We start from the raw sequence: 27422 nt of genomic DNA on the forward strand, positions 1-27422 counted from the left end.
AACTGACTCACGGTGCTATGTCCAGGGACATATATGTCCTGGTGGATGAGGATCAGGTTCCACGAGAAAAAGTTAGTACCCTCTAGACCCCAGCTTCGGGGCAACTGTCACATCTTTGACCCCATCATCACTGGTGACCGCCCATGCCAGCACCACGCCAGGTCCTGCTCCTGGTGCCCTGGTGGAGGCTGGCTTCTGTTCTGCTCATACGCCCTCACTTCTCACGGGGGTAGGTAGGTGTCATGTTCATCCAGAGGAGCCCCGGCTCCTGGCTCCTGGGTGAACAATGCACAGCTTCCTGCTCTACCCATATGCTGTCCCCAGGATGTCCACACACTGCAGCCACAGGCATTGGGTCCCCAAATACAATTCCCCGTCTCCTCCATACAGACAGAAACGCCTTCTCCAACTAGTTACCTGTACTCTCATTTTTCTACTCCGTCCTTGAGTCCAGGCCACTACTGTTTACAGTGGGACAACCATGATGATCCCAGACGTCACCAATCTGCCCTTAACTTATTCCTCACTGGTTCAGAGCATGGATGGGGCCCCGTGATGGTTGCCCTAAACTTCCAAGGGCTTTGCCTGCCTTGTGGGGCACGAGTGAAACCTCCAGGCAGAGGGCATGGACCGGATCACACTCTGTGTCTCATGCTCTCCCCTCTGCCAGGGTGCCACAGGGCGAGCCTCTCTGCCCCACACTCTCCGCACTCTGGCCGAGCCGGTCCCCTCTGCACCCTGCTGCTGTTCATCCATCAGGCACCTCGCCGAGTCTCCCTCACCAGCTGCCTCCCATGCCCCAGGGGCTGTTTGTTCCCTTTCCGCTGTCCTGTGAGCATTGCCGTGGTAGCACCTGGAGATGTCAGGACTAATTCTGCCCCTGCTGCTATGAATCTCCATGGCTGTGCGCCTGACCTCCTGCTCCACTCACCCTGGGGCGCTATTCTCACTGTGCCCACCCTGTCTGCAGACTTGGTCCTATTAGGCCAAACCTAATAGGCAAAAGACTGCGAGAGCTTCCTAAAGACTTAAGATCTCGCTGCCTAGAAGAGATAAGCCACAGTGTTGCTATCAGATAGGGCAGCAATGCTGTCAGGAGAAGTGTCTGTCTTCCAGCCACTGCCAGCCAGGGGGTCACTTCCAGTGCTTGAAGAGACACAAGGAAGAGGTATTCCAACACTACACAGGACCCCACACCATTTCCAGAGGGGGAACCACCCTTGCCTGCAATGGGAGGAGGTGTTCACCAGTTCTAGGGCAGGAACTTTGCAGCCGGCAGTTTCTGTGGTAGATACCCAGTGCTCTGTGATGATTCCTGGTGCATTGTTTGGAGGCTCTCTGCCCTAGTAGCTACATTTGCTACTTCCCCCCAACCAAGAGGCCCAGGAACGGGATTCTTAATCTCTGGGCACCAACCCTAAGGCCTCTGTCGGTGCTGGTGGCAATTATGGCTTTATCAGCAAGATAAAGGTTTGCTGGGCCACGTCAGGGAAGGAGGCTCTGGAGAGCAGAGGCTCTGCTAGGGATCAGGACGGGCAGCCTGACCTCCCTGTGAAGGAAATATCAATTAATTATCTTTTTACAGGCAAACCAATTAGACTCCCTAATCGCCTGTGTAGGACACCGAGGCAGAAGGCAGAGAAACTGCGGGATAAACAACACCGAGAGGGCTTGCTTCCTCGTGAAACGGCCACCCTGGGCCCGGGACTCGCCGCAGGGAGCACAGGCTGTGGGCTCAAATATTTTCTTTGTTTAAGTGAATTAAAAAAAAAAATCAAATGTTACTAGCCCTGAGGGGACAGACACAGGGCATTAGTCTTCAGTGTGCACTCCATTAGCTAAGGAACGGTGCAGTGCCTGGATAAGTTAGCAGTACAGTTCCCATCAAAAGGACACCCGAGGTCGGTCTCCATGCTGCCCAGGGCCAGGCAGGCAGCCTGGCCACTGAGAACTTCTCAGGTGTCCAGGTGCGGCTTTCTGTGCTGTCAGCGTGCCTGCCCTGCTCACCCAGGGGTGCTCTTGTTCTTTTGGCCCTGCTGTGGCTAGGACTAACCGGGAAGGTCTGCCATCGGCCGGCAGAGGTTCCACCCCATGGCTAAGGGGCAGCAGTGCCTGATCTGTCTCCAGTCCCTGCACAGGCCTCCCCAGCATGTAGCCCTCCAGCTCTGACTCCGCCGTTACAACCCAGCAGAAATGAGTCGATTGTGTGCCGCTCCCTGAGGCTCCCAGGACCAGAGCCTTGCTAAGCGCTTCAGACACAGCTTCACACCCACCGACCGCCCATTGCCCCCTTTACAAGTAGGGGAAGAGACACAACCATATGGGGCTCTGCAGGTGCCCAGGCCTAGGGGCTGTCCTTGCTTGGTTTGAAATGACTCCCGTCAGTCTCTTGGCCTCCAGCTGGTGGCACACTATTTTGGGAGTTTTGAAGAAACTTTGAAAGTAATCAGGTCACTGGGCTTAGATTTGAAGGTTATACCAGGTCTTCAATCTTCAGTAGAAGACAGAGGCTGGTGAGATGGTGCAGTGGGTAAAACATTTGCTGAACAGGCTTGAACCCTGAGTTTGGATCCCCGGTGCACTCATAAAAGCAGGGCACAAAAGCCTCTGGCTCCCCCTGCCACCACACACACCAATATATGCATATATTGGCTGTGAGTCTAGTCTTTAATGGCTGAGCCATCTGTCCAGCCCACATCACTATATACAAAGACCCTCCTCCATTACATGTTCTTGTTGCTATGACATCATGCCTAAGTGCATGGGGTCAGGTGGCCATAGATGGAAACCCTAAAAACCTTGAGCCAAAATAAACCCTTGCTCCAGGGCTGGAGAGATGGCTCAGCAGTTAAAAGCACTGGCTGTTCTTCCAGAGGACCTGGGTTCAATTCCAGCACCCACATGGCAGCTCACAACTGTCTGTAATCCCAGTTCCAGGGGATCTGATACCTTCACATCAATACACATAATACAAAGTTAAATAAATTAGAAACAAAACAAAGACCCTTGCTCCTCCGAGTTGCTGATGTTCAGCAATTGTCATAACCCCTGTAGGTAACTAAAACATCATGAGGGTGGAAAGGTACTGGTCTCAGTTTTGGAGACCCAGTGGGCTGTGCCTGCATGCCAGCGATCCCTCTCAGAGAATCAGTTGTGTAAATGGGTTTTTATGGTGTGGGAAAACTGTGCAGAGCCTTCAGCTTCAGCGTTGCCCTGCTCCCCTCCCCCACAGGCCAGTTTTTGGTGTTTCTTTTTTTATTTGTTTGTTTGGGGATTTGTTTTTATTTTATGCATTATGGTATTTTGCCTGCATGTATGCCTATGTACTTACTACATGCATGCCAGGTGCTAGAGGAAGACAGGAGAGGACATTTGATCGATTCCCTGGAACTAGAGGTATAAACAGTTGTGAGCTGCCCTGTGGGCGCTAGGTATTGAACTTGAGACCTCTGGAAAAGCAGACAGAGCTCTAAACTGCTGAGCCATCTCTCCAAAAACTCCACCTCCCCTGATCGAACTCTCTCTGTAGAGAGTCTCTACAGAGACTCTCTGTAGAGTCTCTGTGTAGGCCAGGCTGGCCTTGAACTCAGAGATTCGCCTGCCTCTGGCCTCTGTCTCTGAGTGCAGAGTGTGTGCCATAATCCCAGAACTCAGGAGGTGCAGGTAGGAGAATCAGAAGTTCAAGGTCATCCCTGACTACGTGTTTGAAGCCAGCCCAGATTACAGGAGGCCTTGCCAAAAACTAAAAAAAAAAAAATCTTGTTTCCAAATGTTGACTTCTACAGCCGTGGACGGGTGGTGTAGGTAGGCCTGATGAAAGCACTGACCGTGCCTTCTGTTTCCTGAGCCAAGCTCAGCGGCAGGCAGTCGTGGCTCCAAGACCCTGGCGGATGCAGTAACATGGCTGCTGAGCAGCCACAAGGTTTTGTGGCAGTGCAAAGCCTGCCCTCACCCCGTCCCATACTCATTTGCCAGGAGAGGCCCAGTGAGGTCTAACCCTGCTTTCCTGAAACACAGAAAATGGACCTTATGCAAACACTCTTGAGTGTTTTATGAGAGCTTGTCTTGGGATCCAGAGTGAACACCAGAGTGCCATTTCTGTTCGGGTTCTACTGGGTGGCTATTTTAAAACAGAATTTAAGGCGGGGTCTCATTATATAGTTCAGGCTGGTCTAGAACTATGTAGCCCCAGCCAGCCTTGAACTCATGATAATCCTCCTGTGTTCACCCTTCCAAGTGTTGAGGTAGCAGGCAAGAGCCACTGTCTGCCCCACGTGATTTCTGAGGAGCCCACGCTCTGTGCCACACCTAAGCTGGCTGGAAACTCCTTTGTGAAACTCTGCAGCCTCAGGCACGCGGCTGCTCCATGCCTGCCTTCTGGAGCTCGGTGTCAGAACTGCTTTGGAACAGGGAAGCCAGCGTGCTGCTGCTGGCAGGCTTCCAAGACTGGGCTAATTCGAGGCTCTTTCTGAGTCTGTTTCTGACACCCCCGCCCACTCCTCGCCTTCAGGAGGCTCTCCCCAGCCAAGCTGTTTGTGTACAGCAAAACAGCAAGGCTGGGCCACTGGGACAGCCCCAGGCCCTGTAGGGATGTTGGAAGGGCCCCAGGCCAAGAGAAATTGGTATGGGGTCCCCAGGTGTCCTGCTTATGTGGGGTTCCTGATCGCTTTCAGCCTCAGTAGGCACCTCTGCTCAGGGGCAACAGCTGTCCAGGGCAAGCCAGGGCGTGAGAGCCAAAAAGCAAGCAGCAAAGCCACCCCAGGGACAAGTCTAGGTGTCCACCAGGCCTGTAGCCCTTCTGAAATCCTGCCTCGCTCTAAATGGGTGTGGCCTGGAACATGAGACGCTTATGTCCCCGGGCAGGATGGACACACAGTCCTCAAGATTAGGGCACCTCCAGGGAGCAGAAACCAAGGAGAGAGCCCTGGGTCAAGGCCACAGGTGAACAGAGCCAATCACAGATGATCATGAATAGTTGGGGTTCCCACTCTGGCTAAACTCATGCCAGCAAGTCATAGAGTAAGGAGAAAGGCTGACTGACTGACCGGGGGGGGGGGGGGGGGGGGGGGGATGAGTTCGGACAGCAGGGGTCCTGGGTGGGGACATCAGGGTTCTGGGTGGGGACAGTAGGGGTCCTGGGTGGGGATAGCAGGGGTACTGGGTGGGAACAGTAGGGGTCCTGGGTGGGGACAGCAGGGTCCTGAGTGGGGACAGCAGGGTCCTGGGTGGGGACAGCAGGGTCCTGGGTGGGGACATCAGGGGTCCTGAGTGGGGACAGCAGGGTCCTGGGTGGGGACAGCAGGGTTCTGGGTGGGGATAGCAGGGTCCTGGGTGGGGATAGCAGGTGAGGTGGGAGCTGCCAAGGATGATTCTTGTTGATGTGGCTTCTCTTTTTCACTTCCGTCCTCAGTGTCCCTGAAGCCAGTGCGGTGGCGCACACTTTAGATGTCAGCACTCAGGAGGCAGATACAGGAGGATCTCGGTGAGTTCCAGGCCAGCCTGATCTACATAAGTGAGTCTAGGACAGCCAGGACTTCATAGAGCCTGTTTTTATTTATTTATTTGTTTATTTGTTTTTTTAGATAGAGTTTCTTTGTATAGTTCGTGAAATTCACTCTGTAGACCAGGCTGGCCTTGAACTCACAGAGATTCACCTACCTCTGCCTCCTGAGTGCTGGGATTAAATATGTGCACCATGGCCACCTGATTCATAGACACTGTAAACAAAATGAAACAAACAATAACAACAAAGCTGTCCTCGAGGCTGCTGGCCAGGATACAGGTAACCTTGCTGCTTGTCTGGCGGAAGGTCTTTCGAATGGCCCAAAGTCACAGGAGAGGTGACCTCAGCAGAGGTGACCTCAGCACTGAGGGTCACCTGTGAAAGCAGGGGTGACCCTGCAGACCCTAAGGTCTCAGGCACTAGGGAGCTAGTAGCTAGTGTTTTCATGGAGGCAGGCCCTAGTCTGGGGATCTGCCTGTCCCTGCTGCCTCTACCAAGGTCCTCCATAGAGTGCGCCTTGCTTCCTCTCTCTATGCCCCTGAATGGTTTCAGCATTGGCTCTGTCAGCACAGAATGACAGCAGAGTAGGCAGAGCCACCAGGCAGCGAGAGCACATGTCACCTACCATTTAAGACGCAATGCATCTGCCGTCCCGTACAATCTACCTTGACTTACTGTCCCAAGAGTCCTGTGCTACTGCTGTAGAGCCTGCTGCCACCTCCTTCCTAGCAGTGACAGGGAGGCCTCCTGGTTCTCAAAGCTGTGGGGGACTTAGATGTCCAGCTCCAAAGAGAACAGTGGGGCTGGAGGTGGGTGGGGAGTACTAGGCTCCTTGAAGGCTGTCCCGTTTGTAGACTCTGGCTGGTACTCGGGAGGACGGGTGCAGAAGGGTGCAAGGGCTTCAGGCTCCACCCTGACATCGGGGTGCTGCTCAAACCTGCCCAGCAACCGCAAACTCTTAGGAAACAGCAGGTAAGAGGGTAGGAAGGTCTTTTCTTTCTTTACTCATAAAAGCTGTTGGGGATCTAGGGGTGTGGCTCAGTGGTAGCCATGTGCTGGTATTCACAAGACCCTGGCTTCCATCCCTAGGGCTGCGAACTCCACCAGAATAAAATGTCTCAGATCTACAAACAGCTGCAGACACAGTCGGCAGCAGGGTTTGCAGTTCAGACAGACCTAAGGTTTCCTACCAAGTCCCTCTTCACCGCAGTTTACAGAACACCTGTCCATGGCAGGCACACAAGGGCGGAGACCCAGGCTGTTCTCTGGCTGCTGTGACCCTGGGGCCTATGGACGGTCCAGACCTCTCTGCCACAGGCCTACTCTAGTCCTACAGGATCCACTCGGCGGCTGGTTACAGTGGCAACTTCCGGTCCCCCTGAGCACAATCTCTTCCCCTTGAACTCTGGCAGGATTTATGGGGCTTCAAGGCCACCTAAAATGTCACATGCCATCAGACTTACAGGACATCCCAGACTTGCTTCTCTCTCAGTGGTCTCTGATTCAGGGTCATTATTCTTTATTTAAATGCCCCGAATTGTCTCAGGTTGGCCTGTGGTGCCCTTCTCCATTGTGGCTGGAGCTCCTACCTCCGGCAGACAATCTTAGCAGGTCTCCCCCACCCCTGCCAGCTCTGTGGGTCCTCATCGCCACACTCTGGTTCTCATGAGGGCAGGGTGTGGAGATCCAGCACCAGGTGCTATGCCTGATCTCTGCTGCCGGGGGTAGGGGCTGCTCACACCCCCAGCTGTTTGTACACAGGCCCACAGGCACACAGCTACGTCCGCTTTGGGTGGGGGCTGCTCACACCCCAGCTGTTTGTATACAGGCACACAGGCACACAGCTACGGGGTGGGGGTTACTCACACCCCCAGCTGTTTGTGCACAGGCACACAGGCATACAGCTACGTCCACTTTTATCATTGCCTGTAATACCGCACTCAGACACCCTTTGGCTTCTGAGGGTCTTATTTTCCATATCTGACCTTCTGCCTTGGGGCTCTCAAGGCAGGGACTCTGTTACCACTGTGGTCCTCACAGAGCCTCCCCCAACCTCTCAGGCTCAGACCACTCCTTGTCGTGAACCCTCTTCATGCCACTCAGGGTCTCTCTCATGCCCTTAGTATCCCTCATGGGCCCCAGCTACGCCCTCACTGTTAAAATGGAATAACTTTAGGATTGATGTTTTTCAGGACAGGAAGGGAGGAAAAAGCAAGAGAGAACCTCAGGACTGGTGGGATTACTCAGTGGGGAGAGATGCTCGTTGTCAAGCCTGACCTAAGTTTGATCCTCAGGAACCTCAGAGGGGAAGGAGAGAACCGAACTCAGGAGAGCTGGCCTATGGCTTCCACATAGATGCCATGGCAGGCACATATCCTCCTCCCATGAATCAAGTAAAAAATCGAATTAGACCTCTTTTTAATGTATGAAAAGAGAGGACCTGTGGAAATCCAGACGCTCCGAGAGGAAGGGGGGCAGTGAGAGACCCAACTTTACTCAAAGACAAAAGAGCTGAGCCCTGAGGAAGGGAGGGGTCCTCTCCCTCTTCCTCCACCCCTTGCTGAGGGCTAATGTGTGGGGACCCCACGCACCTCACAAGCCCTCTGTGTGTTTCTGCACAGATGCCGACCCTCTGAGCCAACTTCCACTCCTATTGCTGTTTAGGCATGGGAAGGAATACATCTTTTCATGCTATATTTTTCTGGGGCATTCCCTCTATGTAATAATTCCTTAAAAAGGAGATCATAGAACGAACATCACTTTAGAAATACGGCTCTCTCGGGCTATTCTGCCGTAATTAACCGCAGACAATTAATATTAGAATGCAGTGTCACCTCGAGAGGCAATGAAATTTCCAGAAATTCTCGCTACACATTCCGCCACTTTATTGGCAAGATTGAATTAGCAGCAAAGGGCACCTTGGTTTTTAAAACTGTCATACAATAACGGTTGATTCTTCATAGATCGAACGCGATGAATACTCAAAACCATTTGTCCGAAACATAAAAAGGAGAAGTCATTCGGACCAATTGAAAACATTCACTAGGAGGTTTTGTGTATTATGGGAAAAAAAGAGAAAGAAAGAAAAGAAAAGAAAACCGACCTTCTCTCATGGCACTGGCTCCTCTAGGTTCCCAAAGCTAATTTGCAAGGGATTGTCTGAGCCACGGGCCCGGAGCCCACCTCGTCCCTCTTGCAATCACCAGCCGGCGCCCACAGCGTCCACGCGCAATCACCCGCACCTGCCGCATGAGTCAATGGGCCCAAATTGCGGGGCGCGGCAGACGCCCCACCGAGAACAAGGAACACAAAGGACTCGGCGCTTCAAGCTGTGGGTGGGAATTACAAAAGGTTAAGAGACTAAATATAAAAAGCCCTTTGAATATAAAATCAATGTGCTTTGTTGCTAAAATCTGGGTGCTGTAATTTATCCAAAATAGGACTTGCAATATCTGGCAATAGTCCACGCCTAGGATTTGCCGGTGATGCTCATCGAAATGCAGACAGTCTACTGGGAACTTAAAAACAATGGAAACAACCGAAATATTTCATATCAACAGAATAATGAAATTCCACACTTTGCAATTACCTATTACTGACATTAGGCCTCCAGAAACAGAATACATTTTCTCTTTTCAGTTTAGTTCTTTGTGTAAGTGGAAACACAAGTTTTTGGAGGGCTTGCTTTTTGGAGTGTCTGGAATCCCAGACCAAGGAAGCCTGAGACCCTAAGTCCTAGTTGGAGGCGAGGTGGGCCAAGGCCAGGGATGCCTGGGAAGAGGGGCAGTATCCAGAGTTGCCTCAATGACCTGGTGGCTGGTACCTGGTTAGCAAACCTCAAGCGAGCTCCCTACAGGTGAGGGTAGGGGGGCTGGACTTGGGCAGCAGGCTCTCAGGGGGTCGGTGGCCTTCAACCAGCAGACAGTGCCTCCTGAGGCCTCTGCTGCCAGCAGTGCCGAGCTCCCCTCACAAGGCCACTGTCACACCCCAGTCCATTATCTTTCAGTCCAGAGAAACCGGACTGCAGAGGGTAGCGCTGTTTCCACCTTGGGGATGGGGCTCCCTCTGCCTTGGCTGCTGGCCGCAGGCTTCAGGAACACGTTGAAACACTGATGATTAAAGTGTGTCCCACCTCCTGCGCTGCTTTAATTTCAGGTCTGACTCACGAGCACTCCAGAGCCTCCTTCCCACCTCCTCCTCAGGGCAGCCTGACCTCTGAGCTGGGTTGCTCCAGACAGAAACCCCTCAGTGCTCACAGGGGTGAAACAGGCTGGGTGAACGTGCTGTCCTCTAGTGAGCACACAGCACGAGTAGGCCTCGGTAGCGTGTCCCCCTCTCTCTCACATGGCCCTTTCCATACTTCCTGTCGGCCTGGCAGAAGCAGCAGTCTGCTCACTCACTGTAGCATAGCCCCACGGGTCTGGGGTGCTAGAGGCTGGGTTGCATGGCTTTGGGGATAACCGTGGAACAGCCTTTGTCACAGATGTGAAGTGGAGGTGTGATCTGTGCCTGAAGTGCTGGGGACCCTCTCTGATATCTGTGTGAGGATGCTGTGCCTTGATGGAATTTCTACTTGGCAAAGATGCCTACAGTCCTAATCTTCACTGGCACATTACACTCATCTCCATGCGCTGGTATAAAGCTGTGTGGTCAACTCCTGCCCTCATATTTTCTTCCTTCCCAGTAAGCATGATATCCGAAGCTTGTGTCGCCTTCTAGGACGTGACATGGTAAATGCAAATCACAAAGAAAAAGACTAAGAAGCAGAAATGGGGATCCCATGACTGGATCTGGATCTGCCCCGCCCCTGGGCAATGTCCGGGGGAGAAGCAAACATCAATGGAGCTGCAGTTATTATTGGGTCATTAGCTAAAACCAGTCACATCTCATCCTTCTCACGGTGAAACCGCATTTTCAGGAGCATGGTCGGTCCCATCCTTGGCTCTGGCTGTGCTTGGTGCCTGGCATGCAAGAGACACACGGCTTCCCGTGGTACCTTCATGCCCCTGCACAGAAGCACCATTCTAAGGCGCCTCAGCAGGAACAAGACCCATGCAGCTTTTGGTTCCCGTCATCTCGGGCCTTCTACTGAGTTAAGAGCCACTGGGAGCTCCTTGGGATCTTGTCCCTGCCCTTTAGTGACCTGTCTAGATGGTGAGATGAGCAGACAGTTTCTGAGGAGACCAGACGTCTAATCAGGATGGCCTTGGCCTGGTTCCTTCCACCTTGCCAGCGCGGGCAGCAGTTCTAAGCTGGCCCTCAATCCTTCACCTTCAGAACCACAGACCTGAGAAAGCCTCACAGCCTCCTTAGATCTGCCTAGAAGGGAGGGATGTTGGCACCAGGGACACAGTGAGACAGCAGACAGACCCTGCCAGGGACAAGAGCAAAACCACCAGGATTTCTGTCTGTCCCTGGTCCTCTTTCCCCTTACACAATGAGACTGCTGTCTCTGAGGGACCCAGGACTCCACTCTGCTGCAGTCTCCAGGCACAGCCAGGCATTTCTTCTCTGCAGGACTTGCCTTTTAGCTCCTTGTCACAGGTTGAAGCATGCCTCCCCAGGTGCCTCCTTCCTGCCGGCCCAGAGAGGGACTCTAGGCACAGTCTCAGATGTGGGGGAAACCTCAGCCAGGCTCTTGACAGGGGTTGTGTCCTAAGCTGTAGCATTCAGGTTTCCTAGCTGCAGGGGGTTCATTGTTCTTTGGTTGAGGGGTTTTTTTTGTTTTGTTTTTTTGTTTTTTTGTTTTTTAAATCAGATGCTATTCTTGCCCAGGACAGAGTTAAGCTTCCTTGGTGACTTAAGGGCTCTGCAGAATGCCTAGGGAGGAAAGGCACATGGCCAAGGGCCCCTCCATCCTGCAAAGGCCTGAAGGCCAGTGTGAAAACCTGGAGGTGCTGGGTGGGGGCCCCTGCAAGTACTGCTGGGGTCACTGGGGCAGAGGAGTCAGGAGTCTTTGTCCCTGGGTATAAGGCAGACTAACAGGAGAAAGTAACTAGAAAGGAAAGGCAGCGTTGGAAGCTACGTTGAGAGAAGGAAAACTAGTTTAACTGGATTGTGGTTGAAAATTAGTAGTACAATAAATCTGTCCTAAACGGGATCACAGCAGACAAGGGTAGGACAGAGAAATGAGAGAGCCGGAGAAGCGCTCACTGGCATGCTCACTTCGTCTGCCCCCGGCCGCTACAAAAGAGCTGCTCTCCCGAGCTCCTGCTAGCCCTCCCGACTTAGGTGGAAGTCATTCTAGGGTCATGTTCTAGTCCTGGAACCCTGGAGGCTGAAGGCCCCCGAGAAGGAGGGGAATTCGTGTGTCTCTTGCTCAGTGAACAGCTCAGCAGCGTGGTCCAAGGGCCTGAAACTGCCTACCCAGAGGTCACTCCTGGGCCCTTCAGTCCACCTTCTAAGACAGATGGGCAGACAGAGCCAAGATTTACCCATTCCACGAGACCCTTGGGCAGGTAAGTTTAAAGAAAGGTAGAAGTAGGCAGAAAGTCATTTCTCTGACCCTTGGTCTGCCACCTTGGTTCAGTCTAGATTTAAGTGGGTCCACCCTCACCTAGCCCTCCTGCACGGGGAGGGGGATGGATGGAGTGATCATGCACATGGCCTGTCAGCTCATAGTTTATAGAACAAGCACAGTCTGGTTGGAAACAACAGGGAAATGGGAGTCCAGGTTCCCACAGTTGGGTTCAGGGTGCTGGCCAGCCCTCGAGGAGCTCCCAACAGGGATCGATGACCAGGGATGTAGCTCAGTGGTATAGAATTTGCCTAGAATGACCAAGGTCAGTGTCAGACTTCAGGTGTCAGACGCAAAGCCTTGTGGCTTTTCTGAAAGGAGGGTCATGCTCCTATGGCCTCCTAAGTACCCAAGACCCCGAGGTGACACTTCCCGACAGGTCCTAGAAGGAACCTGGGCCTGGCTCCTGTGTTAATCACTTGATGTACTGGGGATCCCTCTGTGTCCCCTCAGTGACCTCTTCTCGGGCTGTCCTGTGATATCACAAGGACCAGGCTCTGGGCGACACAGGAGACAGGGCAGGCCCTTTCCAGCAGCACAGTGCAGAGCAAGCTCTCAATTCTGGGGCCTGGTTTTCATTGAGACCGCAGCACTTGGCTCGGAAAGTCTCTCAGAGCGGAAGGCGTGGCGCCCAGCGAGTATTTTTATGCAGAAATATGAGAACTATTCTGCCGAGGCAGCATGAAATTGCTCCTGTAGCCGAGGTGGAGTCAGACAAAGGGGGAGATGGGCCAGGCTGGCTCCCGGGGTCCTGTGGATGTGCTGTCCCCCAGGCCAGATCAGCGTGGCTTCTGCTCATGGGCGCACAGGGTCTGGTTGTCCTCTGGAGACGACAGCTTGCCCATAAGGAAAGAATATGAGCCCCACCCCAGCCTTTGTGTTCACACTGAAGGACCTGCAGCCTTTGCTGCCGTCTCAGGATGACTGTTTGGACGGTCATCTTCCTGTCAGAAATGTTGCTGCCCTGGCAAAGATAGGCCTATCACATGCTGGGCATCTCTGGCCCCCTACTGTCAGGATTTTGGGGGAGTCAACAGGCCAGCGCCCCAAAGACCTGTGCTGCTGAGACTTTGAACCGCCACCTTTCCACTGTCCTTTTTATCCCTCTTCTGTCGTGTGCCTAACACAGCCACAGAGAGAACAAGTCGGGGTGACTGCTGGGAGGGTCTCAGAAGACTTGGGAGAGCTTAGGCACCATCAGGCGCGAGAACCTGTGAAGAGCCTGGCAAGAGAATGAGCGAGACTTTGCTGGAAGCCACAGGCTGTACAGCCAGAGGGGCAGAGGGGCAGAATCTATGGAGAGGTTGGGTCGTTTGAGGAAAAGAGGAGCCAGGGAGGAGGAACTGTCTTTCCCTAGTGCCAGCCGGAAGGCTGAGACAGGCAAAAGGGCTCTGGGATGGAGTTGTGTCAGGGCTGCGGAGAATGCCTCACCTGACTGCACAGATACCTGGTGACCTCACTGATGTACTAGTTGCAAAGAGCAGGACTCTACTTAGGGCTGTGTGTGGTTTACAAGGACAAAAGATGTCAAGATAGGGCTCTGGCTCCCACCGGCAGCCACAGCGAAGCAACAGGTGGGGCAGACCTGTCTGAGGCACACGTGCGATGACCAGAAATGTTCTCTCAATGCTGGTCTTTGCCAGGAATGGTGGTATAGACCCATAACCCCGGGAATGATGGTATAGATCATAATCCCGGGAATCGTGGTATAGATCATAATCCCGGGAATCGTGGTATAGACCCATAACCCCGGGAATGGTGGTATAGATCCATAACCCCGGGAATGGTGGTATAGACCATAATCCCGGAAATGGTGGTATAGATCATAATCCTGGGAATCGTGGTATAGATCATAATCCCGGGAATGGTGGTATAGACCCATAAACCCAGGAATGGTGGTATAGACCCATAATCCCAGCACTAGGAAAGATGAGGCAGGAGGAAGATGGCTGTATGAGCTACATAGCAAGACTCTTGTCTCAAAAATCAACTAAGAAACCAGCTAAACAACTGCCCGCCACTAACTAATCCAGGCTTATATACAGGTTGTGCAAAGCTAGGACTTCTACCTCCACGCCACATCTGCCCTCGGTGTCAAGTCTGGGACACGCACAGCTTCCTAATATCTCATTTGCCTTTCTAATGTGGGTCATGACCCCTGAGGGAAGAACCACCCTTTCACAGGACCATCCATAACAGTAGCCACATTACAGTTACGAAGGAGCAATGAAAATAACCTTCGGTTGGTGTCACCACAGCCTGAGGAACGATTCTACTAAAGAGTCGCGGCATCAGGAAGGTAAGAACCACTGACCTGGAGCCTGCATCTGTGCCTGGCAGCCAGAAAGCTAGGATCCCAGTCCTGGGGGCCCACAGAGTCCACAAAGGGTCCTACACCCTCTTACTGAACAGTTCTCACTCCAGAAGAACTGACCGGATGCAGGCCCACAGTAGGGAGGCCACAACAAGGCACATGAGACCATGTGATCCCTAGTGGCACTTCACCCTCCTGCTGGCCTCCAGAGCCCACCTCCGATCAGGTGCCTGTATTAATGCACACATACTACCAAGGTTGCTCCTGTTGCCGTATTAAGATGCAAGTTGAGCCAGGCATGGCAGTACACACCTTTAATCCCAGCACTCAAGCAGAGGTAGGTGGATCTCTGTGAGTTTGAGGCCAGTCTGTTCTACATAGTGAGTCCTAGGACAGCCAGAGATATGTAGAGACCCTGCCTCAAAAAAAAGATGCAAGCTGAGTATTTATGATGTATCAAAGTGTAAGAGAACTTAATATGACCAGACACAACAAACCACAGTGATTAAACTTCAATTGCAGGAATAATTCTCAAATGACTCGAAGTAAATCTGGCTCTGAATTCTTCCAGGATGAAGTTCCACCTGCCTGGCACAGAAACAGGGACCACATCTTTGTGAAGTGTGAAGCAAACACACGTGCAGTAAAATGGCCTGGAGAGTAGGCAGCTGGTGACAAATAGGGCCATGGACCCACCGACCGTCTGTACTGCTCAGCTTAGGCTGGGTCCTCCAGCTTTGGCTGGGCTTGTGTGGTAAGGATGCAGACCACATGGTCACCAGGGTAGGAAGACCCGTCCCTGTTACATCTGCTCTGTGCTGACAGTGCTTCAGGCCTGGGCCCAGTCTCCACTCAGGTTTTAGGCACTGTTACCTTGCATGCCCTTGGGCTGCTGTGTGGCCAACTCACCACTCACCTGGCAGGATGCTGGGGGTGTCTCCCTGGCCATGGAAGGCTCCTGATTCCAGCACTGGCTCTGAGTCTCTCTTGGGGAGCAGGATGTCAGCTCTGGCGCCTTCCATAGTCGACCCAGACTCCAGTCCCCAGGCCTTGGGGATGGACAGAGGGTAGGAGATACACTGGAACCCACTAGGAGAGAGACAACAGATACCACAATGTGGGTCAAAGGGGCAGGGGTAGGAGCTGGGACAGGGGGGCATGCGGGACTGAGGCACCCACGCTCTGTGAATGTCCTGGCCCTGACCCTGGGACTTACTAGTCAAGGAATACTACTTAGTCATACTTGGAGGGTTGTGTGGGTCACCCTGAAATGCTTGCGGAGCTGGGCCAACTAAGGTCAAAGAAGAACCAATCAGTGGGTCCCTTCCTGCTCCCTGTGTCTGGTGATCACTAGGCACATGGCTCCCTCCACCCCTCCACCCCCTGTCATTTCACCTGCTTCTGTTTCTACCTTTCAAAATCGAGCTGGTTGGCACTGCATCCACGCCTGCTCCAGTTAGAGTGCATGGGAAAACATGGGCAAGGGAACCGTGGGGCCATCCCGCTAGCCCAATCTTCTCAGAGGTGCCCCTTGGGGAAGATGTGGCATCCTTACAACGGTGTCTCGATGGGCGTCTCCATGTGATCTTTGTCCATCTTGAAGAAGCTGACCTCAGAGTACGCTGGGAGCTGTACATATCTGACCCCCGCTGAGATCTTCAGCATCCGGCCACTCTCGCCTTCCAAAGGCAGAAATCAAGAGACATACCATTTATACCATGTGAGGAACGAAAGATTCAGGCCAGGGGTGGGCTAAGGTGAAGGGTGTCTGTGCTGCCCCCTTCTAACTGACTGTGACTACATTCACGTGGAAGGTCCCTGGTTTGACTTCCTTGGATGAATGCCTGGCAGGAGGCTACTGCTGGCCTTGACCCCTCTAGGCTTCCTCTTTCACCTTGTACCTCTGTTCCTTCACCCTGAACCCTGGACACTGGCTCTTTAGCTCTGGATCTCGTCCCCCTGAAGGCCATCTTGCCCTGGCCAACTGCCTTCATACTCTGGGAGGGTCTCCTCCTAACCGTCTGTGGGTCAACATGCCACAACTCGCCCTAGGTTGGTCGGTTGCTCATTCTGCTCATCTACCAGCCTGACCATGGAAAATAGGCTCAGCCTCCATCACACACCTCCCCAGTCACTAATATAGGGCCAGGTACCAAACTGACCCCTAGAAAGCATTTTCTGAGTGGACACACATACTGGCAGGCCCGTGCTCTAGAGCGCAGGGCCTGAGGAGTAGACAGCATCTACTCTGAGCCACAGAGCACAGATCCACTGGGCCCTTCTGGGGCAGGCAGAGGTAATGAAGCTAGGCGTGTGGCCACATCTGGAGGAACCAGCGAAGAGAAGGGTCGGCTAACATATGGGGCACACCCTGAGTGCTGTGGATGAGGCAAGACAGCTGTGAGGGTGACAGGCAGGGGTGATGGAACAGAGCCACAGTCTTGAGCTCCAAGCCCTGACACAACTTTGAGATGAGCCTTCAGACTTACAGGGGACTTAAGAAGTGGCCAGATTCCACATACTGAGGAAAAACTTAGACCAAGTGGCAGACCCCAGTGGGCTCTGACTTGAGGTGGCAGTGGAGGGGGGCAGCTTAGACCCCTGGTGCTTCCCAGCAAATGCTCTCAACTAAAGAAAAAGGGCTAGAAATCTGGGAGAGGATGGAGGAGAGCCTCCAGAGTTACACAGGGTTCAGGGACGTCAGAACACAGCTTTGGGCACACAAGCAAGAAGACTCCATGAGGCTAAGAGGGAACTAAGGAAAACTAAGGTGTCTGGGGCTCACGAGGCTGGGGATGGCCCACCCTTACTAGCCTAGACAGAAAGACTCAGAAGTCACAGGAGACTGGTTGGGGAGGAGTCCCGGGAACGAACTTTTACTGGATGGTGCTTGCTCCTTCAGCTCTGTTGGACAAATCTTGAAAACAAGGCCAAGAGCATTAAGCCTTTTCCATATAACTTAACTCTGCTTCAGAACACAAGCTCAAGAATATTTATAGGAATGCAAAAATATCTGGCATCCAACAAAGTAAAATTTATAATGCCTGGCATTGACTCAAAGATTACCAGGCATGCAAGGAATGCAGGAAAGTATGGTGTGTAATGAGGAGAAAAATAAGTTAGCTGCAAATGACCCAGGTGCTAGAATTAACAGCGAGGGACCCATTTATTACAATCCAGGCTAAGATGCCAACACTACAGCAGGGGAGGGAGGAAGAGCAGGAGTTCAGGGCCATCCTCAGTTCCAGAGTAAGTTTGAGACCCTGTCTCAAAAACGAGAGTCGGGGACCAAGTTCTGTAACTGTGTTCTTACGCTCATCAGTGAAGCAGAGACACAGAAGGTGAAAACTACAGCGCTTCTGGGCAACTCCCTGTCTGCAATCCTAGAACTCAAAAGGTAGAGGCAGGAGGGTCTGCTGCAAGGTCCAGACCGGCTATGGTTACATGGAGAGATTCTGTAAACTACAAGTCCTCTGTGTGTGATCCACACAAGGTAACTGATTCAGAAGGAAAGATCTGTGAGCCTGAAAATATAGCTAGAAATGTCATAAAAAAAAAACACAAAAACACGGGAGTGGGGAAAGAAGGAAGGAGGGGCCCTGCAAATGGGGCGGGGGGGACCATCTCTAGCAATCTCACACATGGGAAAGAGAACAGTGGCAGCAGAGAAACTGCTGGGAGAGAAATGGCTGAAGATCTTCCTAATGTGAGGAAACTGGAAGTCCGTGGACGTAAGAAGCTCCAGGCAAGTGGAGGAGATGGAACAGCAATTCTGTAACATGGAGGACGAACCAGCATCCTACAGCTGGGGGACACTCGAGGCAGCCCTCAAAGGGGAAGGAAATCAAGGGGCTTCCAGGCATCAGCAGTCTTTATTACAGGAACTGCGGAGGCCCTGGGAAGACGACCCTTGTTGGAGACTCCATCTATAGGAGGCAGGAGAACGAGGAGAGAGTTAATGAGAATTACAACTAATGAGGCAAGGGGTCAGCAGGGTGGCTCAGCAGGCAAAGGTGCTTGCTTGTTGTCCACCCTGACGAAGGGAAACTGGGGGACAGATAGGGGGCAGCACCAGGGTGAGTCTGCATCTACTATATAGATATGCCAAATGGGGCCTGGCCTTCAATCCCAGCACTCGGGAGGCAGAGGCAGGCGGATCTCTGTGAGTCTGAGGCCAGCCTGGTCTACAGAGCAAGGTCCAGGACAGGCTGCAAAGCTACACAGAGAAAACTCTGTCTTAAGAAACCAAAAAGAAGCGGGGGTGGGGAGGACGGACTAAAAATACAGAATTCTTCACCCAGCATCTCATAAACTATGTGATGGTGGTATACAACTATTGATGTACATGACTGCTGGTGTACGCGACTGTTGATGTGTACGCGACTGTTGGTGTACACGACTGTTGATGTACACGACTGTTGATGTGTACGCGACTATTGGTGTACACGACTGTTGATGTGTACGCGACTGTTGGTGTATACGACTGTTGATGTGTACAACTATAACTGCAGCACCAGAAGGTAGAGAAAGGAGGATTTCAGGAGTTCAAGATCATCTTCAGCTATGTATGGAGTTTGAAGACAGCCTAGACTACATGGGATCCTGTTCAGCCTCCACACTCCCCCAAAAAATCTCCAAAAGATATAACAAAATCAACAGCAAATGTTAACCATATTAATAAAGCAATTATAGTCAAATATCTCATGGGAAACAATCATTTATTAATAGGTTTTAAAAAACATTGTAAGACTTATGCATGAAAAATGCACATTGTCGAGAGAAATCAAAATGTTTTCTGTCTATGAACTGTAGGCTCGGTGCTAAGAGATGGGTCACTGTGACCCCATTACATTCCCAGCAGGTTTCTGTTGTTAGAGAAATTTATAGGGAAATGTAAGGGACCCAAAGAGCCACACAGTTTTGGGAAAGAACAAGGCTGGAGAGTGAAGGCTAAGGTCGAGATGGCATGGTGTGGAACAGATTAGAGTTACCTGATAAAAGTGGGCATACAGTCAGCTGGCAGAACTGAGAGACAGACCCTCCCAACAGTCATGGCTGGTGGATGGGCCAGACACTTGTCTTAGTCACAGAAGTTAGCTCAAAATGGAACAACAACCTAAATATGAACGCTAAAATAACAAAACTTTTATAAGAAAACAGTCTCTGCTGGGTAGTGGTGGCCCATGCCTTTAATCCCAGAGGCAGAGGCAGGCAATCTTTATGAGTTCGGTCAGTCTGGTCTACAGAGTGAGTTCCAGGCCAGCCAGGCTACACCCTGTCTTGAAAACCAAACCAAACCAAACCAAACCAAACCAAACCAAACCAAATAAACAACAGCATGTGTGTGTATGTGTGTGTATATGCATACTGATTAAATATTAACAGCACATATATACTGATTAAATATATACATACATACACACATATACACACATATACTGATTAAATATATACACACACATATATACTGATTAAATATATATATACATACATACACACACATATATACTGATTAAATACATGCATACATACACACATATATACTGATTAAATATATACATACACACATATACACACATATACTGATTAAATACATACATATACATTATATACTGATTAAACATATACATGCATATATACACACATATACTGATCAAATATGTATACACACATGTATACTGATTAAATATATACATACATATATACATGTACACACATATATACTGATTAAATACATGTATACATACACACATATATACTGATTAAATATATACATACACACATATACACACATATACTGATTAAATACATACATACACATTATATACTGATTAAACATATACATACATATATACATATACACACACATATACTGATTAAAATCAAAGGAAAAACTTTCGTCGATGTCCTCCCGCACCGAGTGCTCTTGTCTGGGACACGCAAACAGAACGTTCCATTATCTAGACTCTTGACAGCTCTGTCTCAGTTCTAGATAGAAAATGACCTCTCTGGCCTCTTAGAAATCTTATCACAGGCTGGGCCTGGTTGCACAGGCTGATAATTCCAACTAGTCAGGAGGTTGAGGCAGGAGGATTAACAAAAAGTTCAAGGCCTTAGCTGGGTGGTGGTTGTGGAAGCCTTTAGTCCCAGCACTCGGGAGGCAGAGGCAGGTGGATCTCTGAGTTTGAGGACAGCCTGGTCTACAAAGAGAGTTCCAGGACAGCCAGGGCTACACAGAGAAATCCTGTCTCGAAAAACAAAACTAAAATACATTGACCCAATGATGCCGCAATGCAACTTGCAGGTATACACAGAGAAATTAAAATCTGTGTGTACAAAAACTTGTGAAGTATTCACAGCAAGACTGTCCCTGATAGTAGTCTGGACGCCAGGCAGTCAGGTGTAGCCCTATCTGGGCGACAGGATGCCGCTGCGCAGTGTAGAGGATAGAGCCACATTGCATCCCCAAACACGCAAATGGGAAGTAAGCAAAAGACCGCACAGGGTACGAAATGCTCAAGAGCCAATCTACAGAGACAGGAAATGAAGTAGGGACTGGAGTGGGCACAAGACTGGAAACAGGATCTAGAGGCCTGGACCTGTTCTGAAAGGGCCCTGGGGTGTTGTGGCAGCTGCCCCTATCTGTATACTCAAGAGAGATCACGGAATCTAACTGGATGGGAAGGTACGTGCCTGTAATCTCAGCTCTCCGGAGGCAACAGGAGGATCAGTTCAAGGCCTGCCTTAGCTTCAAACTGAGTCTGAGGCAAGCGTGGTCAGTTTCCAGGGATCTGATACCCTCTTCTGGCCTCCGTGAGCGCCTGCATGCGTGGACACATACCCACACAGAGACACACAACACACATAGCCATATTATTTTTTAAAAATGAGATCATGGAATCATTTAATACTGAAGTTAATGATATGTAAATGATACCTAAGATTTTATTTTTAATTATATGTTTATTTGAGTGTCTGTGTGCACACAAGGACAAGCGCCCAAGGAGGCTGGCGGTATCAGGCCCCCCAAGCTATTAGCCCTGAGCTGTTATGGGTGGATCTGAGACACCTAGTGTGGGTACTACAAATTGAACTTGGATCTTCTGCAGAAGCAGTCTGCAATCTTAATTGCTGAGCCATCTCTCCTGTCCATATATGTATTATGACTTTCTCACTGAAGCACTGAACTTGGGTGAATTAATAAATACCAGGAATTAACATGGTAGGTAGGGCTTCAGGAAGTCAGTGGCTCATACCTTGTCTTGGTATGAGGTTCAGTTACCTAAAAAAAGAAAGCTGATTACCCGAGAGAGGAAATGAGAGGGTGCCTTTGGCCTAGCTGAGTTATGGTCTATGTTGACTTGCTCAGCCAAGCTGACTGTATATTATTATCTTCTATGTCCTGTTCAGTGTGCACTAGTCAGCGACTCTGCATGTGCCAAAACACATGCTCAAGAGTGCAATGCACACTCTCAAGGCACACATATATACATATGCACGCACACAAAAGACTACCTCTACTTGTGTGTCTTACAGGCCTCCTGAGCCTTCTGCTGGCACCAGGCTGCAGGGACTTCTGTAATATTATCTCAGGAGCAACCCGACCACCTTACCCAGGTTTGCTCTACTTGAAAGCCTGCAGTCCATTTCTCCCGGAAGAGTAGGATCAGCACCCTGAAGACACTTACTCTTGGCAATTTCTCCATCATCCTGCTGCAGCTGCACATTCAACGTGAAGGGAGAGCCTTGGAACACCTCCAGTACCTCTGGGCCCACGATCACGATTTTCTTAGCCTGTGCTGGGGGCAGAACAGGGTTTTAGTGTTTGTAACAGCTGAGCCCAAGGGCTCCAGCCCTTTCTCACCCTGTTGGAGGGTCTACTAAGATGCTGCTGCTAGGACTGAGGCCCCCAGGAACCTATTGGGCATAGGCAGGCTGGTTGAAGGTTTAGATGAAGGACCCATGTCCTTGGCTAGGCTCAGCCCTGGGACAGCATCTCTGTCTTAAGTCTCAGGAGAGGCCACTAGGAACAACACAGAAGCAAAGGATGGCTAGGAAGGTACCAAGCCGAGGTAGACGTGGGTCACTCTGCAGTCAGGTCAGAGTGTAGCGGTCTCAAGAGAGCCTCATGGAGGCCACACAGGGAGGCAGGGGTGGGGGTGTCAAACCAGCATAGTTTGACCAGGTAACTCCAAAATCCTGTGGCTAAGAGGCCCTATGTCTGGGAGGTATCTATGGTTGAGAGGTACTGTGGCTAGGGGGAGCCCGTGGTGTGGCTGGAGCTGGAAGACCCCCATGGGTGGGAGACCCACTTGGGTCTGCATAGCCACAAGTCCTTTTGAAATCAACTAGAATATGCTTTGTCTGAAAAGGGATGGGATGGATCTTATGCTCCTCAGCAGACCCCACCAGGACAACGGGAAGGCTGGGAATGCCTACCTGCTGGGTGGCCATTGATAAACATCCCACAGTAAGTGACTCCCGAGCAGTGTGCCAATCTGCCCAGCCCACTGAAGACATCATTGTGCCACTGCCCCTGCACAGAGAACAAGGTGGCCTTAGAGGATGGCTCCAAGGAGTCCTAGGCCCCTTTACTATAGGAATGTCCAAGGCTGCGAGGTTCATGCAGCCTTACTTTGGTGGTGAAGCGCGACATTTTGTTAGGAGGGATCCGATTTGCTTTGCTAAGTGTTTTCCCCTTGAATTTTAATGACACCAGGAAAGAGGGGAACAAAGGCACAGCGTACACCGTGCAAACAAAACACCACTGAACAGGCGCACTGTGTGCACAAAGGCCTCCCAATACAAAGATGTGGCACTTAGTTGATCGCAGGAAACCTGAACCCGCGACTACAATGGGCCAGGACCAAGGTGGGCTGCTCTGATGCCCGGAGCTTTTAGATGAAAAGGCAATTACAACACACAATTTGAGCACACACACCTCGAGTGGGGGCAAGGTGCCGCTCACAGTGCCCCGTTTGCGTCCTCTATAGTACACCTGGGTTCCCAAGCAATTGTGTGAAACAGCAGGAGGATTACTGCCATAGAAAAAATTTAAGATCAGAATGGTGCTCTATTTGGTTATGAATTACTTGTATTGGAAGAAAGTTAACAAAAGGCTTGGTTTAAGTCATTCTTCTGCTGAAGTTAATTGGGCACCAGCTGCCCTACTCTGTCCTGGACTCCTGCAGCCTGGGCTCCTGATGGAGGGGAGCACTGCCTAGTGTCTGAGAATGCAGACAGAATAGGAAAGTGGGTGGTGGGGTTCACTCAGGCCTAGAGATCTGAGAGGCTGTGGTGAGAAGCTGGTGAGAAGGTTGAAGCCCTCAGTAGGGTCAGAGTCCCAAGAATCTGCGAGGAACGCTTTTCATGGGTGGCCGAGAGGGCAGCCACCACAAGCTAGGGAGCTGGATTTCCCGAGGTGTGTGCAAAGACAGGCTAAGTGCTGGGCACAGGTGCCCACGGGTGCCTTGCCGACCTTGAGACTCTCATGCCTCTAGGCCTTATTCACAAACAACAGGCAGCCAGGCAGCGCTAGGGGCCCCCTTCAGTTCCAGAGAGGTCAGGAGCCAGCTGTGGAACATGTGGGCGGGGCCTGGTTGCTCACCCAGGTAGAAGTCCCTCTGGGATGTGGATGGGCCTTCATCCTGAGAGTTGTCAAGTTACTCCTGAGAGAGGCTCCATGCTTTGAGGGGCTCCATTCCTCCAATCCTGAGGTTCCAAACTCTGGTCCATTCCTGGAGTGGCTGATGGTGGGTGCGCAGTTGACAATTGTCCTGACCCTGCAGATGTCACTCACCCTGCCATTTCACTTGATCCACGTCTTGTGCTATGAAGAGTGTCCACTCCGCACTGACCATGACACTGATCACGCACTGACTGTGACTCTGATCCACGTCTTGTGCTATGAAGAGCGTCTGCTCCGCACTGAGCACTGACCGTGACACTGATCCACGGTCATGTGCTATGAAGAGCGTCCACTCCGCACTGACCATGACATTGATCACGCACTGACCGTGACACTGATCCACGGTCATGTGCTATGAAGAGTGTCTGCTCCGCACTGACCGTGACACTGATCATGCACTGAATGTGGCACTGATCCACGGTCTTGTGCTATGAAGAGTGTCTGCTCCACTCTGACCGTGACAGTCCTTTCTCGTCACTGCAGACGTGGATGCACCGGGTTTGGGGAAAAAGGAGCCAGGTCAGCTCTGGAGAGCACAGTGAGTCTCAGAAGCCCTGCTCAGGAGCCTGGCAGGTGACCCACAGCACAGGGCCTTCCCTTGGCCTGGCTTTCTTCGCCGTGAGAAGTCAGGTGTCCCATCAAGCAGGCCAGCCTAGCACCTTCCCCATCCCTTCCTGTGCCTGCTGTCCTCACTGCACCCAATCCTTCCCTTTCTGGCCCGATTCTCTCAAGGGTGGCAACAGCACACAGATGGCTGGTGATACCGCAGGAGGGGCCACCTTGGCCCTGGCTGGACTCGCAAATGTCCTGGGCTCTGAGCTCACTGGACCCACTTGGGCTTCCTGGAAAGTGCCAGTGTGGACCTTCAGAAAGGAGGGAGGACGGGCCGTGGGCAGGCCAGGGCGTGTGACCAGGTGCCTGCTCACAGGGTGGTTGTCATGGAGGGAAGTAGCAAGAAGGGAGTGCCCGGGCACCGACAGAGATAAATACAACGATGTGGAGGTGCCTGCTGGCAAGGCCGATGGGCCGGGCAGTGGTGGGTGAGGAGCTGTGGGCGGCACTAGTCTGCCACAGGAGTCTCTCAGCCAGTTGCTCCCTGGCATCTCCAGAGCAGCTAACAGTGCTTACCACCCATAACAGTTGCCATTGTCCCCGAGGTGGGTGGCCAGTGGGCTGCATGCTAGAATCAGAGCCCATATGGTAAGAGCTGGAGCTTGGTGTTCCTGGCTTCAGGTCAGTACTTGGATGCTACAGATGTGTGCAAGAGACAAAAGACACTAACCTATGGACTTGCCTGATTGATATTATAGATTCTATACTGGACATCTGCATCCAGACCACGAATAGATACTGAAACAACTCTGAAAGTGTCAGGCAGCTTCCTGCAGATAACAAAACCCTTCCACGGTCTCCCTGTACCAGCCCAAGGAGGCAGCTGGGCAGGTACTGGTCTGGACTTGAGAGCCAAGAGTTGTGAGCATCCAGAGAGGCTTGAGGGATGCCCAGGCAATACTCAGTCTGCAAGTCTCAGCCACTGGGAGGTGGAGCAGGGCACCACACTATCACCACAAAACCCCAGGGTATTAGAGACACCTGCTCTCCTCTTCTCTGCCCAGCTGCTGCCTGACACGCAGGGAAGGGTGGATATATATGATAGGACTGAAGAGGGTGAAGACGATGACATAGCAAGTTATACAAGTCATTGAGGTGCATTCAGGTTTGCACCCCAAACCAAGCAAGCACACGTCAAACAAGGAGCCAGTGTCAGGAAAGGGATACACGGATAAGAGTCTATCAGTCTGTTCCATGACTGCCACAGTGACCCCAGAGAATGGAGCTCAGTCCTCCTCCTGCCCTGGTCTTCCACAGCTGCGGACCACATTTATGACAGTGAGCTGCAGGAAACAAACGCTCGCTTGGCCCCTCTCGGTGTGGGAAACATTTTCCAGTTAACCCACGCCACTTTCTTCCTACACTTTTACTAGAAGTGGCTCCGTGGTGTCCAGACCATAGATGTGGATCTGGGTGCAAGTCCAACCTGGGCACAAGTTCACCTCTTTGTTCTCACACATCTTGGTCCTTACTGGGAGGTCAACAAGCTCCAGACCTTTACCGAGTTGGCCTCCATGATGTTACGGCATGGAGGAGGCAATTATTACTGATTGCTGCTAAACCTGGGGACTTCTGCTCCCCTTGGAGCACCTATGAAGGGTTGGCTCGGCTCTCCTCCTGGGGTTGTGACTGTCGTGAAGCTTGGTTTCCAGCTTGCAGAGATGGCAGGTCCAGTAACAGGAGGCCTGTTAGGATGGTCTGCATCCTCCTAGGATTTCGGCATGTGGAACATGTAGGACACGGACATGCTGGCGCTAGTGCACCAACTGTGGCTGTGATGGTTCCAGGAGGGGCCACTGTGGGGAGCAGCTAACTCTCGAAGAGCTACCCCCGGACATGAGGGCTCCACTGTCCCACATTCCCGGGATCTTCAGTGGTAGAGACAGGCCTGAGTCAATGCTTTTTCCATCCTGGCCTGGAGCTTCTTGGCCCAAGGAAGGCAGGCAAGTGATACAGGAGGTAGCCACAGGCCCCGTCTTCATCTGTCTGGTGACATGCAGGCCCCTGAGACTCTCCAGACGTGCCAGCAAAGGGGGAAGCTGAGAACTGCCGCAGATGAAGATGCCCATAAGGCTAGCCACCTGTCTCCTTTGTGCACAGGTGTGCCAAACAGCAGGTTGCCCTCTGGGAAAACCAATATGGGAAATGCTGGTTTTCAGGAAGCCAGAGCTTTAGTGACATCCACGTCCATGCTGTGGGAGAGGATGGACTCACGTTCCCACGACTGCTATGCCAGCTGCCGGCCGTCTCTGGACCCAAGCCCTTCCTCCTAGAACCTCTGCTCAGGGAATACTGGGTATTGGTTTAAGTGACTGGGGACTCTGGCAGACACTAGGAAATGCAGAAATGGAAGCCTCCGTTGGTTCCTGTTGGGAACTTCAAACAGTGCAACCACTGCGGAAAAATCTGGCAGCTCCATAAAAACTTAAAAATGTAATTACCACATGATGCAGCTATTCCACTGCTGGGTCTACATACCCACAGGCTTGCACACAAATGCTCAGAGCACAATTCCTAGTGGTTCAGAGAAGGTGCAGTTCAAGGGTCCGTTGAAATGAATGAGCAAAGGAAATGGAACATGTATATATGTGGGCCCCTCGGCCTTCAAGAGGGGGCTCCTGAACATGCTTCAGTGAGAATGGGCTTGAGGCCATGATGCTCAGTGAAAAATGCCAGTCAGGAAAGGAGTCAAGAAAGGTGGGGGCCGGGGCTCCAGGGCAATGGGGAGTTGGGTTTAATGGGACAGAATCTGATTACATAGATGGGTTTTGAATGGACAGTGGCAAAG

General features: G+C 51.6%; 1 protein-coding gene across 3 annotated transcripts in view; it reads right to left on the reverse strand.

The window, feature by feature from the left end:
• Positions 1-27422, reverse strand: part of Morn1 (MORN repeat containing 1) — a 59620-nt gene that overhangs the window by 19391 nt on the left and 12807 nt on the right. For all 3 annotated transcript variants that reach the window (XM_087906777.1, XM_087906776.1, XM_087906775.1), the window contains exons 7-10: positions 22774-22870; positions 22023-22133; positions 15890-16013; positions 15251-15423 (exon numbers count right to left, since the gene is read on the reverse strand). In XM_087906777.1, the coding sequence (XP_087762903.1) occupies positions 15251-15423; positions 15890-16013; positions 22023-22133; positions 22774-22870 (505 nt within the window). The remainder of the gene's footprint in view (positions 1-15250; positions 15424-15889; positions 16014-22022; positions 22134-22773; positions 22871-27422) is intronic.

Source organism: Myodes glareolus, chromosome 6 (assembly GCF_982192425.1).
Source record: "Myodes glareolus chromosome 6, mMyoGla1.1, whole genome shotgun sequence".
NCBI lineage: Eukaryota > Metazoa > Chordata > Mammalia > Rodentia > Cricetidae > Myodes > Myodes glareolus.